Below are 15,264 nucleotides of genomic sequence, written 5' to 3' on the forward strand. Positions count from 1 at the left end.
CGGGACATAAAGTAAGCTGGAAGTGATAGAGGCTTGGACTGCCCTCTTTAATTATGCACAGCCATTAACTTGCATGTTTAATGGATATTTAGCAACTCCTCTCCAAAATCTAACCACACTAGAAAATATTAAAATTTACTCCTGACAAAGGCAGAGTGGTAAAAATGTGTCAGTGTAGGCGAAGGAGTTTCTCCATGGGGAAAAATATGTATTTCCATAAAGAAAAATTAACAAGTGATTTTACAATTGCTCATTAGAATTTTACTCGAGCAAATATACATCTGATATTGGTAATGTGAAAATGGAATTCACAAACTTCTGCTAGGAGTAGAGTTTCCAGGCCTAGTTCTGTAAAATCCTGTGAATTCCTGAAAATCTTTTGCCTGATGGTACATCTTTCTTTAAGACTCGGGCCCTAATTTATTTTCGATATTCTCCATAATGGTTTTACAACGATTATTGAATACCAGTTTTTTAAAACAAAAGAATATATGCATGCATACATACGCTACATATATATATATATATATATATATATATATATATATATATATATATATATATATATATATATATATATATATATATATATATATATATATATGCTACAGCGCGGAGATACCCCTTCGGGGGTCTATTCTGGCGCTTTATAAGCATATAAAATAAATAAATAAATAAAATGCATCAAACATGACATTCTCTGAGACTACTTCCACAGCAAGATCACCAATATCTACAGCAATTCAACATTCAAATTGCAACCATCAACCCAGACAAGCTCAACCAACCAGCAAACACCAGCCAAAGCCATCACCACCTTGTCACCGCACTGGCCACCGTAGACATCATGTCTTCCACCCACTCCGGGGCACCTGCCGGCCCGTGACCACTCCCCGCCCCCCAACACCACTACAATTTCGTAACAAAGCGAATCAGCATGCAACTCGCCGGCATTCTCAACATCTCCGTTTCTAAAGCATCCTTCCTGACAGATGGAAACTCACATACGTCAGACTCCTCCTAAAGAAAGCCTCCACTGACTCCAGCGATCTAAAAAATTATCGTCTGCTCTTTCTGCTCCCCTACCCAGCCAAAGTTCTCAAGAAAGCCATCAACCAGCATCTCACCGAATTCTTGGAACAAAACCACCTACTGGACGCACCTCAATCAGGATTTCATGCAAACCACAGCACTGAGACAGCGTTGATTGCTACCACGGACGACATCAGAACACTTCTTGACCGAGGAGAAACGGTGGCCCTGATCCTCCTCAACCTCTCCAAGGTGTTCGACACAGTCTCCCCCAATATCCTCATCAACAGACTCCACAACATAGGCATACAACAAGACGCCCTCAAGTGGATCTCCTCCATTCTTACAGGACACACAAAGACCATCTGACTGCATCCCTTCACAAAAACATCATATGCGGCATACCACAAGGATAATCCCTCAGCCCCACCCTATTGAACATCTACATGACCCCTCTCGCAGACATCGTCAGATCTCACGGACTCAACATAATCTCCTACGCGGATGACACTCAGTTTTGCTGCTTATGCAGCTCAAACTAGAGGGGGATTCGCGGCTCAGCGACTTTTGCCAGAGCCTGGGCCCCCAGCTCACAGTACCATTAGAACGGGCAGTGGCTATAATCAGGCGTTCACTGGTCAGGATGATGATCAGGTCTGGGCCGCACCAGTTATCAGTCTGAGGATCATAGCAGATCCCTTAAGTGCAGTGTCCAAAGGGGGCTGCGGGACTCCCTGCCACCGCTGTGGGCCACCGAGACATGTACAGGCCTCACAACTTTGGTCGCGGCATCTAATTAGCCCAGTAATGCTGTAAGTTAATCTTTTACCCTGTTCCGCGTTCCCTCTCCATGGGACATCAAGAGAGATGGGAGGATGCCCCATACTCAATGTCCTCCGAATAGCACCACATTACCAGTTCGTTGGGGCCCATCTGTAAGGGTCACCTTGTGCATCTCCGGAGTCTGACCGGTATTTATTGCTCATAGTGTATCTTGCACAGCAGTACGTCGTCGCTGTTGCCGCAGGGCTAAGTCAGCTCCCACCGAGAGTCAAAGGAAGGGCCACCCACGCCCCCACCTGCCGCTGGCCTGTAGAACTGTCCTTGGACAGGGCCCAGGCCCAACCCCCTGCATCTGACACCCGCAGGCACACTCACCGGCCGGGGGGAGGGTCAAACATGGCACCCAATTGCACTTCCAAGCCTCCGAGTCATGTCGTAGACGCACGCGGCAGCGGAAGGGGTCAGCTGCTCCCACGTGCGTCTAAGCCGCGCCAGTCCACCCACTGAGGGGCCCAGCAACACAGTTGAAATTTGCACGCTTCTTCCTCTCTTGCAGCGCTGCTTTTCCAATGGTGTATGGGCGAATCGTCCTCGAAGGAGATAGCAGGTTAGAATTATGAATTAATACAGTGTTTCTGCAGGATGCTGCCATATTATTGGCCGGGTTATCAGAGCCAAGTTATTATACAGCCATTTTAGAGCTGGGCAAGCTCCTCCCCCATGAAACTACAAGTTAACATAGTTGCCTCCTCCTGCTTCCACAAATTTTGCATGCTCCACAGAATCTACAAATGCCCCAGTCACCATCTGCCTCGACTACGGCAACACACTCTACGCCGCCATCTCCATCTAGCTCCTGAGATAACTCCAGACCATACAGAACACCGTGGCCAGACTCATCCTGGACCTTCCCAAATTAACCCACATTACCTAAGAGAGATCTCCACTGGTTTCCCATCCAGAAAGGATGCCAGTTCAAGATCCTCACGGACGCGTACAAAGCCCTCCACGACCTAGGAGCTGCCTACCTCCACCATCGACTGAACTTTCACTAACCCGCCAAACACCTATGTTCCTCTTCACTCACCCGCGCTCACATACCCGCTGCGGTGGCTGCTCCGTCTCCTACATCACAGCTAAGACCTGGAACGACCTCAATCAATCAATCAATCAAGACATTTGTAGAGCGCACTACTTACCCGGAGGGTCTCAAGGCGCTTGGGGGGGGGGGGGGTGCTGCTACTGCTCGAACAGCCAGGTCTTGAGCTTCTTCCTGAAGGAGAGGTGGTTTTGGGTCAGGCGCAGGTCGGGAGGGAGGGAGTTCCAGGTCTTGCCGGCCAGGTAGGAGAAGGACCTTCCTCCTGTTGTCGCTCTTCGGATGCGGGGGACGGCGGCGAGGGCGTGGTTGGTAGATCGGAGGTGGCGTTTGGGAGCGTAGAAGTTGAGGCGGTTGTTGAGGTAGCTCTGGCCTTGGTCGTGTAGGGCTTTGTGTGCGTGGGTGAGGAGACGGAAGGTGATTCTCTTGTTGACGGGGAGCCAGTGCAGGTCTCTCAGATGTCCGGAGATGTGGCTGCGTCGGGGGATGTCGAGGATGAGTCTGGCTGAGGCGTTCTGGATCCACTGGAGTCTCTTCTGGAGCTTGGCGGTGGTTCCGGCGTAGAGGGCGTTGCCGTAGTCCAGTCGGCTGGTGACGAGGGCCTGGGTGACCGGCTTCCTGGTCTCGGTGGGGATCCACCGGAAGATCTTATGTAGCATGCGCAGGATGTTAAAGCAGGACGCGGAGACGGCGTTGACTTGTCTGGTCATGGAGAGGGAGGAGTCCAGGATGAAGCCCAGGTTGCGTGCGTGGTCTGTCGGTTTGGGTGCGGTGCCCAGGGCGGGGGGCCACCAGGAGTCGTCCCAGGCGGAGGGCGAGGCGCCCAGGATGAGGACTTCCGTCTTGTCTGAGTTCAGTTTCAGGCGGCTGGTCGTCATCCACTCGGCTACGTCTTTCATCCCTTCGTGCAGGTCGGCTCTGGCGGCGGCAGGGTCGTTGGTCAGGGAGAGGATCAGCTGGGTGTCGTCCGCGTAGGAGATTATGTTGAGGTTGTGTTGGCGTGCGATGGCCGCGAGGGGGCTCATGTAGACGTTGAAGAGGGTGGGGCTCAGTGAGGATCCTTGAGGGACGCCGCAGATGACTTCGGTGGCCTCTGACTTGTATGGTGGTAGACGGACTCTCTGTGTTCTTCCGTCGAGGAAGGAGATGATCCATTCCAGTGCCTTCGCCTGGATTCCGACGTTGCTGAGGCGCTGCACTAGGGTGCGGTGGCAGACAGTGTCGAATGCCGCGGAGATGTCTAGGAGGATAAGGGCCGCTGTTTCTCCGTTGTCCATCAGGGCTCGGATGTCATCGGTGGCAGCGATGAGGGCGGTCTCGGTGCTGTGGTTGGCTCGGAAGCCAGACTGTGAGGGGTCGAGGGATCCATTCGTCTCGAGGAAGGTGGCCAGCTGTTTGTTGACGGTCTTCTCAATGACTTTGGCTGGAAACGGGAGGAGCGAGATGGGGCGGTAATTCTTGAGTTCGGTGGGGTCCGCTGTAGGTTTCTTGAGTAGGGCGCTGAGTTCGGCGTGTTTCCAGCTCTCCGGGAAGGTGGCGGTGTTGAAGGATGTGTTGATGATGTCCCGCAGGTGGGGTGCGATGACAGAGTCGGCCTTGTTGAAGACGTGGTGAGGGCAGGGGTCGGTTGGAGATCCGGAGTGGATGGAGTTCATCATGCGGACGGTGTCTTCGGTGCTGATCGGAGTTCAGGCGCGGAGGGTGGTGTTGGGGGGCGGTGGTCCGGTCGTGGCGTGCGTCGGTTGAGTGCTGAAGCTGTTGTGTATGTCCGCAATCTTGTTGTGGAAGTAGGAGGCGAGGGAGTTGCAGAGGTCTTGCGATGGGGTGATGTCGTTGTTTCCGGCGTTGGGGTTGGAGAGCTCTTTGACGATGTTGAAGAGTTACTTGCAGTTGTGTGCGTTGTTGTCCAGCCGGTCCTTGAATGCAGTTTTCTTGGTGGCGCGGATCAGTTGGTGGTGCTTCCGGGTGGCAAGCTTGAGGGTGGTCATGTTGTCCGGTGTTGGTTCACTTCTCCAGGCTTTCTCGAGGGCTCGGCAGTTCTTCTTGGAGCTCTTGAGTTCGTCGGTGAACCATGGGGCCTTCTTGCTGCCGGGTCTGCTGGGCGGGGTCCTCAGTGGGGCGAGTTCGTCCGCGCAGTTGCTGATCCACTTCGTGAGGTTGTCGGCGGCCTGGCTGGGGTTCGCGGAGTTGGCCTGAGGGTGCTGGCTCAGGGAAGCGGCGAGCTGGTCGGCTGTGATCTTGTTCCAGCTTCTTCGAGCAACCTGTTGCTGGTGGTGGTGAATCGTCGTTCTTTTGAAGGTGAAGTGGACGCAGCTGTAGTCCGTCCAGTGGAGTCCGGTGGCGTGGTTGAAGGCGATGTCTTTGCTGGATGAGAAGACGGTGTCGAGTGTGTGTCTGGCGAGGTGGGTGGGGGTGGACACCAGTTGCTTGAGTCCGAGGTTGGCGAGGTTGTCGACCTCCCCGCTCCAGCTCCCTACGGCCCCCGCGCTGGCAGACTTAAAAAAGAACCTCAAGACCTGGCTCTTCGATGGAGGCACAGCTCCCAGATAATCCTAGGGGTGACAGAGTTGTGCTTTACAAATGCTCATTGATTGATAGATTGTTTTAATTAAAGGATGCCTCAGATACATTGTATTTAAAGTTGCACAATAGTTTAGCATAAGTGTTTTCCTCAAGTTGCATTTTTAAAATGTTGCTTTCATGCTTTATTTATCTATGTAAAATCGGGGAGCGTTCTGTAACCATTATAAGTAGCCTGAACTTGTTATATTTGGCAAATGTGTACTTGTTTCGATATTGAAACCTCAGCCTGTAATGTAAACGAAGCTTAGAGGTTACATCATTTCACTAGAGTGAGCATTCTAATAAACTCTTTGCATTAATTAACCATACATACGCAATTCTGAACAAATTTTACATATGGATACAATTCTTGCCTCAGTGACAAGCATTCCTCTTCCCACCACAATACTGTATTTCTTTAATCTGTCAACCTAATAGTTTATACTGCATGGGTTTGGGCCTAGTCTTGCTCTCCTCTGGACAAAATAAATATGAAAACCTGTTGTCCAGGACTCCAACCAATATGGAGTTGGCATTAGGCATATTAATCCACGCCCCTACTTTATACCTCTATTATTGTCAGCCTTGCTATAATAGTTTTGGCAAAATTGTTAGCTCCATTTGTTTCTATGCCAAGGCATGCATTATCCCTGTATACTCGGAAAAGCTTTGTAGTCTGATATCAGGTCTCTGGCATTCTCCTCAAGCAGCTAGTCTTTGTCTGCCCCTCTTTATATCCTCTTCATCAGTGACTCTCTATGGATATAGGAGGGGGAAGTTGTGTGTCCAGTTACTTGATTTGATTTGATTGATTTGATTTTTAGATTTATAAAGCGCAGCGAATGCCCGGAGGCGTCTAGGTGCTGAGGACTCAGAGGAGCGTGGATGAGAAGGGTATGCAGAAGTATATTTTAGAGATCTGCTAAAAATAACCATGTTTTTATAGATTTCCTAAATGATTTGAGATACAGGCTGTTTTTAATTGTTAGTAGAAGAAGATTCCATGATTTTGCAGATCTTAGCAAGAAGTTCCTGCCTCGCCACCGTGACTGCTTAAACCTGGGGACTTGCAGCAGTTTTAACTGTGCAGATCTCAGGTTTCTGGACGGCACATAGTATTTTATGCGTGACGTCAGGTAAGAAGGGCCCCTTCCTTGGAGTGCCTTAAACGTGACTTAAAGATTATTCTTTTCCTTACCGTCAACCAGTGCAGAACTCCTAGTTGTTGGGATACTGATTCATGTTTGAGAATGTCCAAAATCAGTCTTGCTGCTGCGTTCTGCAGACGTTGGAGTTTTTCAAATGTTGTGTTTTAATCCCCAAGTAAAGGGCATTGCCATAATCTAACCTAGAGATGGCGAGGGCAGTCATCAATGTTTTTAGAGCCTCAGGGGGGATAAAGAAGCAGATCTTCCTGATCATTTTTAATATGCCCCAGAAACTGGCGGTAAAACAGTTGAACCGGCTGTCAAAAGTCAGCCGACAGTCAAAGGTCACCCCTACATTTTTTGCCTTTAAGACTGGTGTTGGGCACTCGCCCAACTCTGTTGGCCACCATTTCGGAGACCAAGCCGGAGGATTGGCTCCCAACAACAGTGCTTCGGTCTTGCCACTGTTGAGTTTTAGACAATTGGATTGCATCCAGATGTTGACATGGGACATACAGTTGTTAAAACGATCGGGAGTCTCATCCTCATTGTTAGTTATTGATACGACTACTTGCGTATAGTCTGCATAAGATATTACAGAAAACCCGAACTGTCTAATCAATGCGGCCAAAGGGGGCACGTAGACATTAAAAAGCGTAGGGCTCAGGGACGAGCCCTGCGGGACTCCGCATTGCAGATCGAATGTTTGGGAGCTGTGTCCGCCTATTTCAACTCGGAAGGATCTCTCTGTGAGATATGAGGTGAATAGAGTAGTAGCAGATTCCTGTATTCCCAGCTCAGACAATCTGGCAATTATAATTTTATGATTGACGGTATCGAAGGCCGCCGATAGATCGAACAATATCAGGGCGGCCTTCCCTCCTTCATCCAGTGATTTCCTGAGTTCCTCACTCACAGTGAATAAGGCAGATTCTGTTCCGTGGCCCTCTCTAAACCCGTATTGCGAGTGGTCTAACAAATTATTTGAAGAGATAAAGGCAGTAAGCTGGATGTTGAGCAGCTTCTTCAGAACCTTTGAAAAAAAAAGGAATTCTAGAGATTGGCCGATAATTGTTGGAATCATCAGGGTCCAGGTGAGGTTTTTTTAACAGGGGTAGCACAGATGCTATCTTCCATGCCTCCGGGAACTCTCCAGGGATTATAATCTTAGAGAACAGTTGGCTTAATTGTTCCCTGAGAATCGCAGGGAACAGATGAAATATTTTAGAGGGGCAAGGATCTGAAGGGGCCCCAGATTTCGTTTCCTTTGCAGTTTGGATGATCTGTTCCCTTGGGGGAGGGGGGGGAGAAAAAGAAACTAGGTATGGTCAAATAAGAATCTCTCCTTAAGGAAGGTAGTTCATTAGGAGGGGGATTTCTATTTGAGAATCTTTTATAACTGTCTCCATCTTATCGGCAAAAGTCTGGCCCAACACATTTCAGAAATCTGAGTTGTTGGCCAGAAGTTTGGCTAATTTTTTAATGGTGGCAAAAAAAGCTCTTTGCTAGAATTTCTTGCTGCTGAAATTTTGCCTGTATAATAGCTGCTCTTTTCCTCAATAATTAGGTTTTTATATGTAGCCAATGACTGCGCGTACTTCTTTTTCAGATCCTTATCGTAGTTTAACCGCCACTGTTTTCTATTCTTCTGTGTAGCTGTTTTTGTTTCCTCAACGTGTCGGAGAACCATGGTTCGACAGGCTTTTTCCTTCTCGAGGAGGTAGTTTTTAGAAGTGCCGCTGTGTTTACAGCCTTAGTTATCCATGCGGTTAAGTTATGCACTGCCGTATTGGTATCGGCCCCCATGTTTGGCTTATTTTCCACTAATGATGTCTGAAAATAGTCAACATCAATTTTTGCCCAATCTTGATATGTATATGTCAGGGATAAATTGGTCCCTGCTGTTGACTAGAACAATACCTTAATCGTGAATATAATGGCTCTATGATCTGACCACGAAACTAGTAGGACCTCATGTATTTTAATCTTAGGATTAGAGGTAAATATGCCATCTAGAGTATGTCTTGCGGCGTGAGTGCCCTCTTTGACCAATTGCTCCATAGCCAAACCAGACATGACATCAAGGAGTTCGACGTTCTTGAGGTCTAAGGCATTCTCTAGATGGTAATTAGAGTTGCCTAGAATAATATCATTCGTGTGATTGATACTCGCTTCCAGGAACGGACTTAGTTTATCCAGCAAGGGGGACTGGGCTTTAGGTGGTCAGTAAATTAGTAAGCCATTCAGGGAGTCATTCGAGTTAAGTAGTATCTGGAAAGATAGCATCTGTATAGTTGTGTGGCACATAGCTCCCTAAACAACAGAATGGAAGTTTTCCTCTTATCTACATTTTTGTTAGCGTGACTGTTGCCAACCTGTTTATTAAGTAATATAGCGAGCTCACACATTGTGTTACCTATTATCACAGCTCCAAATATTAGCCTCCTAGTCTCTACGCATTCCACATACACACACTAAACAATTAGTGTGGTCAAATTTAACATACAAGTCGGCTTCTTTTGTATGTGTCATGCATAGGTTGTCAGGAAAAGCCTTCCCTCTAACACGCATTATATTATTTTTGACTTCTCCATTGACGTCTGTTCCTGAATGTTTGCACAAATTGTGGAACCAACAAGTGTATTTTCTCGCTCTCAATGGGCACACAAGATGCAGAACTTGACTCATTCTTTTGTTTGTGGAGTATGAACAGATTCGTTCTTGGGATGGCAACACGGTATTGAGTAAACATTTTAAATTTAATAAAGTATATTATCCCGCCTGTCCTTGGAACTGGGCGGGTGCAGTAGGACTGATAGTTCCTTAGTCAAGAATATGATTATAACGATACCTTTCATTAAATTGCCCTTTCTAATTATTAAGGTGGCTAATATGATCCGTGAACCTTATTTTAGAGAGTTTGATGGGATAGTCAATAGATTTGTCTGAAATAACAAAAAGTAAACAGAATGAAAGGAATATTTTGAGTCAGCCCCAGGAAGTGTAGGGTTACTCATTGCTGGACTTCAAAGGACATTAGTAGGCTGCCCCAGTAAAAATTATTGTGGACAATCTGAGGGGTCCTCTACGGGGAAACCTAGTTTGAGAAACGCACCCTGTTACATTTCCCCCGCCCCGAGATGAATGAAGATAGCATATTTGTGCAGAAAAAGGGTGAACTGACTCGCAACCCTACATGTGGGCTATTTAGAGTATAACAGACATGCTTGATAACACATGAAATTCGAAGAGCTGATCCAATTGCAGGTCCCCCAAATCAACACACACACACAACAGAGTATTTTATATTTGGATATTAGTTTAGAAAATATGGAGCAATATAGTTATTTAGTCTTTGTCCCTGGGTACCTTGGTTGTGTGGTAAGTGGCGCAGCACTTGGTAACCTGTTACTGGGCTTAGTCATTTAGTGACCGGTAACTGGGCAAGGTGGCATGATAACCACTCATCATAACATTTTTTGCTGGTATTCCGAGGTGGAACCTTTAGTGGATATTGTTATTGTGCACAGACGGTTTATATACGTCTCTGATAAAACATTCTGTGTGGTGCATCATTTCGTTATGCCAATATGTACATAGATATTGGTAGAAGTAAGGGTCATTACTAAGGCATTCACCCTGAAATATATTTAATCAGGTGTTATGTGTAGGTGACTTAATGAGGAAACAAATGTTTTCCAGCACCATGTAAAACAAATTGTAACCATACTTGTGGGATTGCTGGGTGGCTCCCTTTAATGTTAGAAGCTTGCTTTGGTCTCATCGGAGACCAAGACCTGGAAAAGTGAAAAAGCAAAAATGACATTATAATTGGTGTTTGAGCTGTGGATGAACATTCTTTCTAATAAAAGTATTTTTATGTTGCGTTTGCTTCTCCTGTTAGTGTTGTACCCGCCCTTCAGTTTTTTATAAGTTGAACCCGCTAAGCTATAGAAGTGACTGCACAAATGGCTAGAGGGCATGGACCAATTACATAACCCCTCAGGTACTGATGTCCTATGAGCAGTATAAGGTTCATGCTTGTGAAGTACCTGTGGGGATTTTTTAGTACTTTGGAGAGTATGGGGTAATATGAAACCGGATTTTGTGGAAGAACTTCTAGCTATGAAATAGTAGTATCAGACTAAGAAATAAAGTACAAACCCTGGTGTTTAAAGAGCAATGGGAGTTTGATTTGGCTAGCGGCTCAGGGAAGATGAATGGGGACTATTCATGATTCTTTCTTTCTTTTTTGGCACCCTGCTATGCTTCTGACCCGATTTGGTTATTGGGTCTTGCCTGCAGACATCTTTAGCAGAGTTTGGTAACAGAGCTATTGTGTCTAATATAGGCTTAGAATGTGAATTTGATGAAGGGAAGATGGACTGTTGGGTAAAAAGAGAGGGCATGCTTAATGTTGTGAAAAAGTAGATTAATTTGTCGACCGAGATCCTTGAAGGTGTTGTAGAAGAGATATTACTGGTTTGTAATATGTGTTAAAATGTGATGAAAATCTGAAAACAAAATAAAGTGGCAGTGGATCTATTGATGACAAATGAATTTAGCTTTTGGATATATTAAAACAAAATATTCCTTTAGCAAATGCAAAGCTAGCGGTGTTTTATAATTTTGGTTTAAACCATTCACAGCAATTTAGAACCTGTGAAAGTCAAGAATATGGGATATCATGTCTATTTAGTAGAGTAGAACTTCATTTATTGTTCATAAAAACTTTAATTCGCGTTTATATTTTGTTACTTTTTCTGATTTTTCTTTTTCTTTTTCAAGGAAGTGACAGCGAGTAGTCGCCATTATGTGGACAGACTATTTGATCCGGATCCACAGAAGGTTCTGCAGGGTGTCATGTGAGTACTGCAATTTCAAAAGGTGAAGAAAAGGTTATAACAGCAAGAACTTTTGTTTTATTAACATTTGTCTTTGGCAGTTTGTAATTTAAGATCTTTCTTGCAAGGACTTTTTTCCACTTGTAAGCCACATCTTTCTGTTTTTTACACTGACTAAAATATGCTAACTGCTTCCCCCAACTTGACCTCATTTCACATTGTTCTCTCACATCACCTCTCTTTTTCAGGTTTCAGTTTGTTTTATTGCTTTTTTCTAAAAAAGGATAACCTGATATAAAGAAGAAACCATATAGTATTGCTGCCCTACTCTCCTCTGGACTTTAATAACTAGTTCCTTTTCTTTCCAGCTAAGCACACCAATGATGTCAAAGATCAAACAATTGCAGAATCTGTGCATATTGGATGTTTCCCAAGTTCAGAGAAAGCCCCATTGGGCATATTAATCTCCCTGCAATCTGCTTAAAAGTACAGTAGGAACAAGAATTACAGGCCTGAAAACAGTCTCTCCGTGTCCCCCCCCCTCACATCATGTGTAATTGTTCCCACCTCTAGCATATAAAAGACTTATGAAGCCAATCTTGGATAAGGGTTCTGTGGCTTCCCCATCTAGCCAAGAGAATTTGCCTTGCAGTTAACAAAAATATATTTACTAATGTTGCCATCTTCTGTCCAGGTGTCTTAGGAAAGTTTGGTATCCAGTGCATTATGATGTCGGCAATTTCATGTATATGACAATCCCATTTAATATCAGTTAGTGTTCCTGTCTCTGCAGACTTTCTCCAGCATAGCATTGTTTTATTTGTATCTACTAAATATGTGTGCTGAGCGGTCCATTACTACTGGAGCAAGGTCTTACTTGCCGAATCTAGACCTCAAGTATATGCTACTTCCTTACGAATGCCTCTCAGGATCAGCTGACAGTGGTCTTTAGAAAGCGAAAGCCCTAACACTCCCAACCATCCTGTTAACTTTATGTACAGCTATTGCTTTGAGAAGTGTCTTATAAAGAAATCAGATGAGCATTGTCCATCACCTTTTGTAGCATGTGGTCAACTGGTTATTTCCTTGAAATATAACCCAATGCCAGATTTATTTATATTAGTACCTTTCCTTCTCCTTTAGCCCATAATATTTCTGAATTTGTTCAAAGGATTTTATTACTCCCTTTTATTACTCCCTTCTTGAACAAATCTCCAATTTTAGTACATCTTGTAGCCTGCTGTTTGCATAAAAATTCACTTTATTGGCCCTGCTTAATTTTGGATTGCGCAAAATCTGGGTTGTATGGTGAGGGAAAGCTTGTGTTAACACTTACCCAGTCCCAGGCCAGTAGTGTTGTCCTTGCGACTAGAGAGTTCATTTATCTGTCTCTGGTATAAAGTGTGAAATTTGAAGTTCACTAGCCTCGTTTCTTGGCTGATTTACATTCCATTCTAGAACCCTTAATTTCTTTGATTCCTCCACTAAGCCGGAACCCATTTGCTGAATTTGGTCCTGGAGAATTTGGTCAACTAGTGTCAGCAGGGTCTGAAATTAGAACATCGTCCTTGGTACAGGCCATCTTTACAGGTGTTATACGACCAGACCAAGAAAGTGATTATGTCAACTCTGGAGGTCTATTATAATCTCCTTAACTATTCAAAACATGTTAGCACTGTGCACTTTGGGAAAGTCACCCTGAGGTGTACTTGGAGTTGGACCTCCATCGTCTCTTTGTTCATATTGCTCATCATCCATATTGATTAATATTTTATTTTTTGGGAGGGTTTTAATTGGGTACATTTGCTCTTGCTATTTCAAGATCAGACAGAAGGGATTCCGCAGGAACATATTTATTCAGCTTGCCAATGGTGACTTGTTCAATTTTTCCTGCATATGCTTCCACCCACACACTTTGATTTTCCTCAGTGGGACTTAACTTTGGTTTCGACATCCGCATGTGGTCACAGGTCATCTGTTCATCTCTTCATCATCAAGACTTCTTTTCTGGTGCAGATTACTTAACCCCATGGCTGGAGAGGTAGAGACCTAGTCAGTCTGGCTATCAATTTCGGTCTTCTGTCCAGACATGCTGGTACTACTTACTTGCCCCTTGTTTCTGACTTCCATATGGATCGGTCCTTATTTTTCTGAGAAGAAGGAACACTTTCCAGGCTGTACTCTAGGTTAGGTGCCCCGTACCGCTCTGATGAGATGAGATTAGAGTGAGCAAATGAGTAGCTTTTTGCAGGTATCACTGGGGTTGAGAAAGGCAAAGCGGTTGCCAAACATTCTGTTTAATATTGGGTCGCTAATAGCGTTAAAATCTGCTATGACTTGTTTAATATTTGAGCGCACTCTAAGAGGGCCATGTCTTAATCGGAGGTGTCCAAGGGCCTGAGATTTGCCAGGTAGTTAATTGGTCTTCGTTATATATATTTGTAGGTCATCTACTTGGTCCTCATTATATACCTTTTGCCAAGCAATGTTGATTGGCAGATAAGGTGCTTAGCGTCTTTGCTAGGGCTGTGCTGTATGATGTCCTTGTCTAATTGCCACTGGTCAGTCTCTCTCACAGTGGGTACTGCTATGGCCCTGCTTAATAAAGTGTGGAATCTTCCAGAGGAAGCATTCATCAAGTGATCTTTCTTGCAGAGACTATATCTTCATGAAGACTCATCACCGCCCTCTCTCCTCTCCCGAAATAGTTTGTTTTCATTAAGTTTCAAGGTATACAACTTGTTTCTCCTGTTTTATTTTCTGCAGTTAAATTATTTTGGTTCTTCAACTTGAGCTATGCAATGTCGTATATAGTCGGTTTTGTCACTTCTTGGGTGGGTGAAGCAACAACAGCCATCTTATGGTGCCATATGGAAGTACTGGAGACCTATTAGAGAGAGAAAGTTTCTGGATCAGGTTTGGCACCTGCAGATATTCATAGGAAAGGAATCTGCAGGAAGATAACATACCTACCAGAAATATTGTTACCAAATGTGAGTAACATTTTTTAGTTACAAATAGACAAACCTGCTAGACAACAGGTTATATTTTTTTCGGGTGTCCCTCATCTTTTTTCCTTGAGCACCATACACAGACCTCTTTTGAGATGTTTATTTTAGTCGGAACAATTTACAAGCTCACTGCCTGCTGCTGAAGGAACACACAATACTTAAACATTCAAGGTTTCTAGGTCTCACCTGTTGGCGAGATATTATGTAGGGGCTTTAAAAAATGCACACAAAGGCTTTTCTAAGCGGATTTGCCTACAGTGTATGTGCGCCGGGCGCGTGCACCATTTGTCATCCTCATTAAGCGCCCAAGATCACTTTCGCCGGCAATCACTTTAGCAGCGCCCCTTTGATGTTTTCCTTTAAAGAAAATCAAACATCAAAGAATGTGTTACCTTCGCCTGCGAAAACTTTAGCAGCGCCCCTTTGATGTTCTCGTTCGAAGAACATCAAACATCAAAGAACGTTGTTGTGTTAATGCTTTGCTGCGCCCGTTTGACTTACAATGTGCTTTCTCTTTACACAAACTCGATGTTTGTGTTCCTTTATTTTGAGATGCTTTTAGTATTAATGTCACACAAACATCCCCCCCCACACACACAACCCCCCACACAACTCCCACACACACAACCCCCCACACACACAACCCCCACACACACAACCCCACACACACACACACAACCCCACACATACACACAACCCCACACACACAACCACACACACACACAACCACACCCCACACCACACAACCCCCCACACACACAACCACAACCCCACACACACCCACCCCC

General features: G+C 45.1%; 1 protein-coding gene across 12 annotated transcripts in view; it reads left to right on the forward strand.

Annotated features, from left to right (window-relative positions):
- ARMC8 (armadillo repeat containing 8) overlaps positions 1-15,264 on the forward strand; it is a 702,262-nt gene that overhangs the window by 73,152 nt on the left and 613,846 nt on the right. For 5 of the 12 annotated variants that reach the window (XM_086955489.1, XM_086955491.1, XM_086955490.1 and 2 more), the window contains exon 2: positions 11,410-11,486. In XM_086955489.1, coding sequence (XP_086811615.1) covers positions 11,410-11,486 — 77 coding nt within the window. Of the gene's footprint in view, positions 1-11,409; positions 11,529-15,264 lie in introns of all 12 variants that reach the window. The other 7 variants (XM_086955494.1, XM_086955495.1, XM_086955496.1 and 4 more) reach the window with 3 other exon arrangements.

This window comes from Lissotriton vulgaris, chromosome 2_1 (genome assembly GCF_964263255.1).
Source record: "Lissotriton vulgaris chromosome 2_1, aLisVul1.2, whole genome shotgun sequence".
Taxonomy (NCBI): domain Eukaryota; kingdom Metazoa; phylum Chordata; class Amphibia; order Caudata; family Salamandridae; genus Lissotriton; species Lissotriton vulgaris.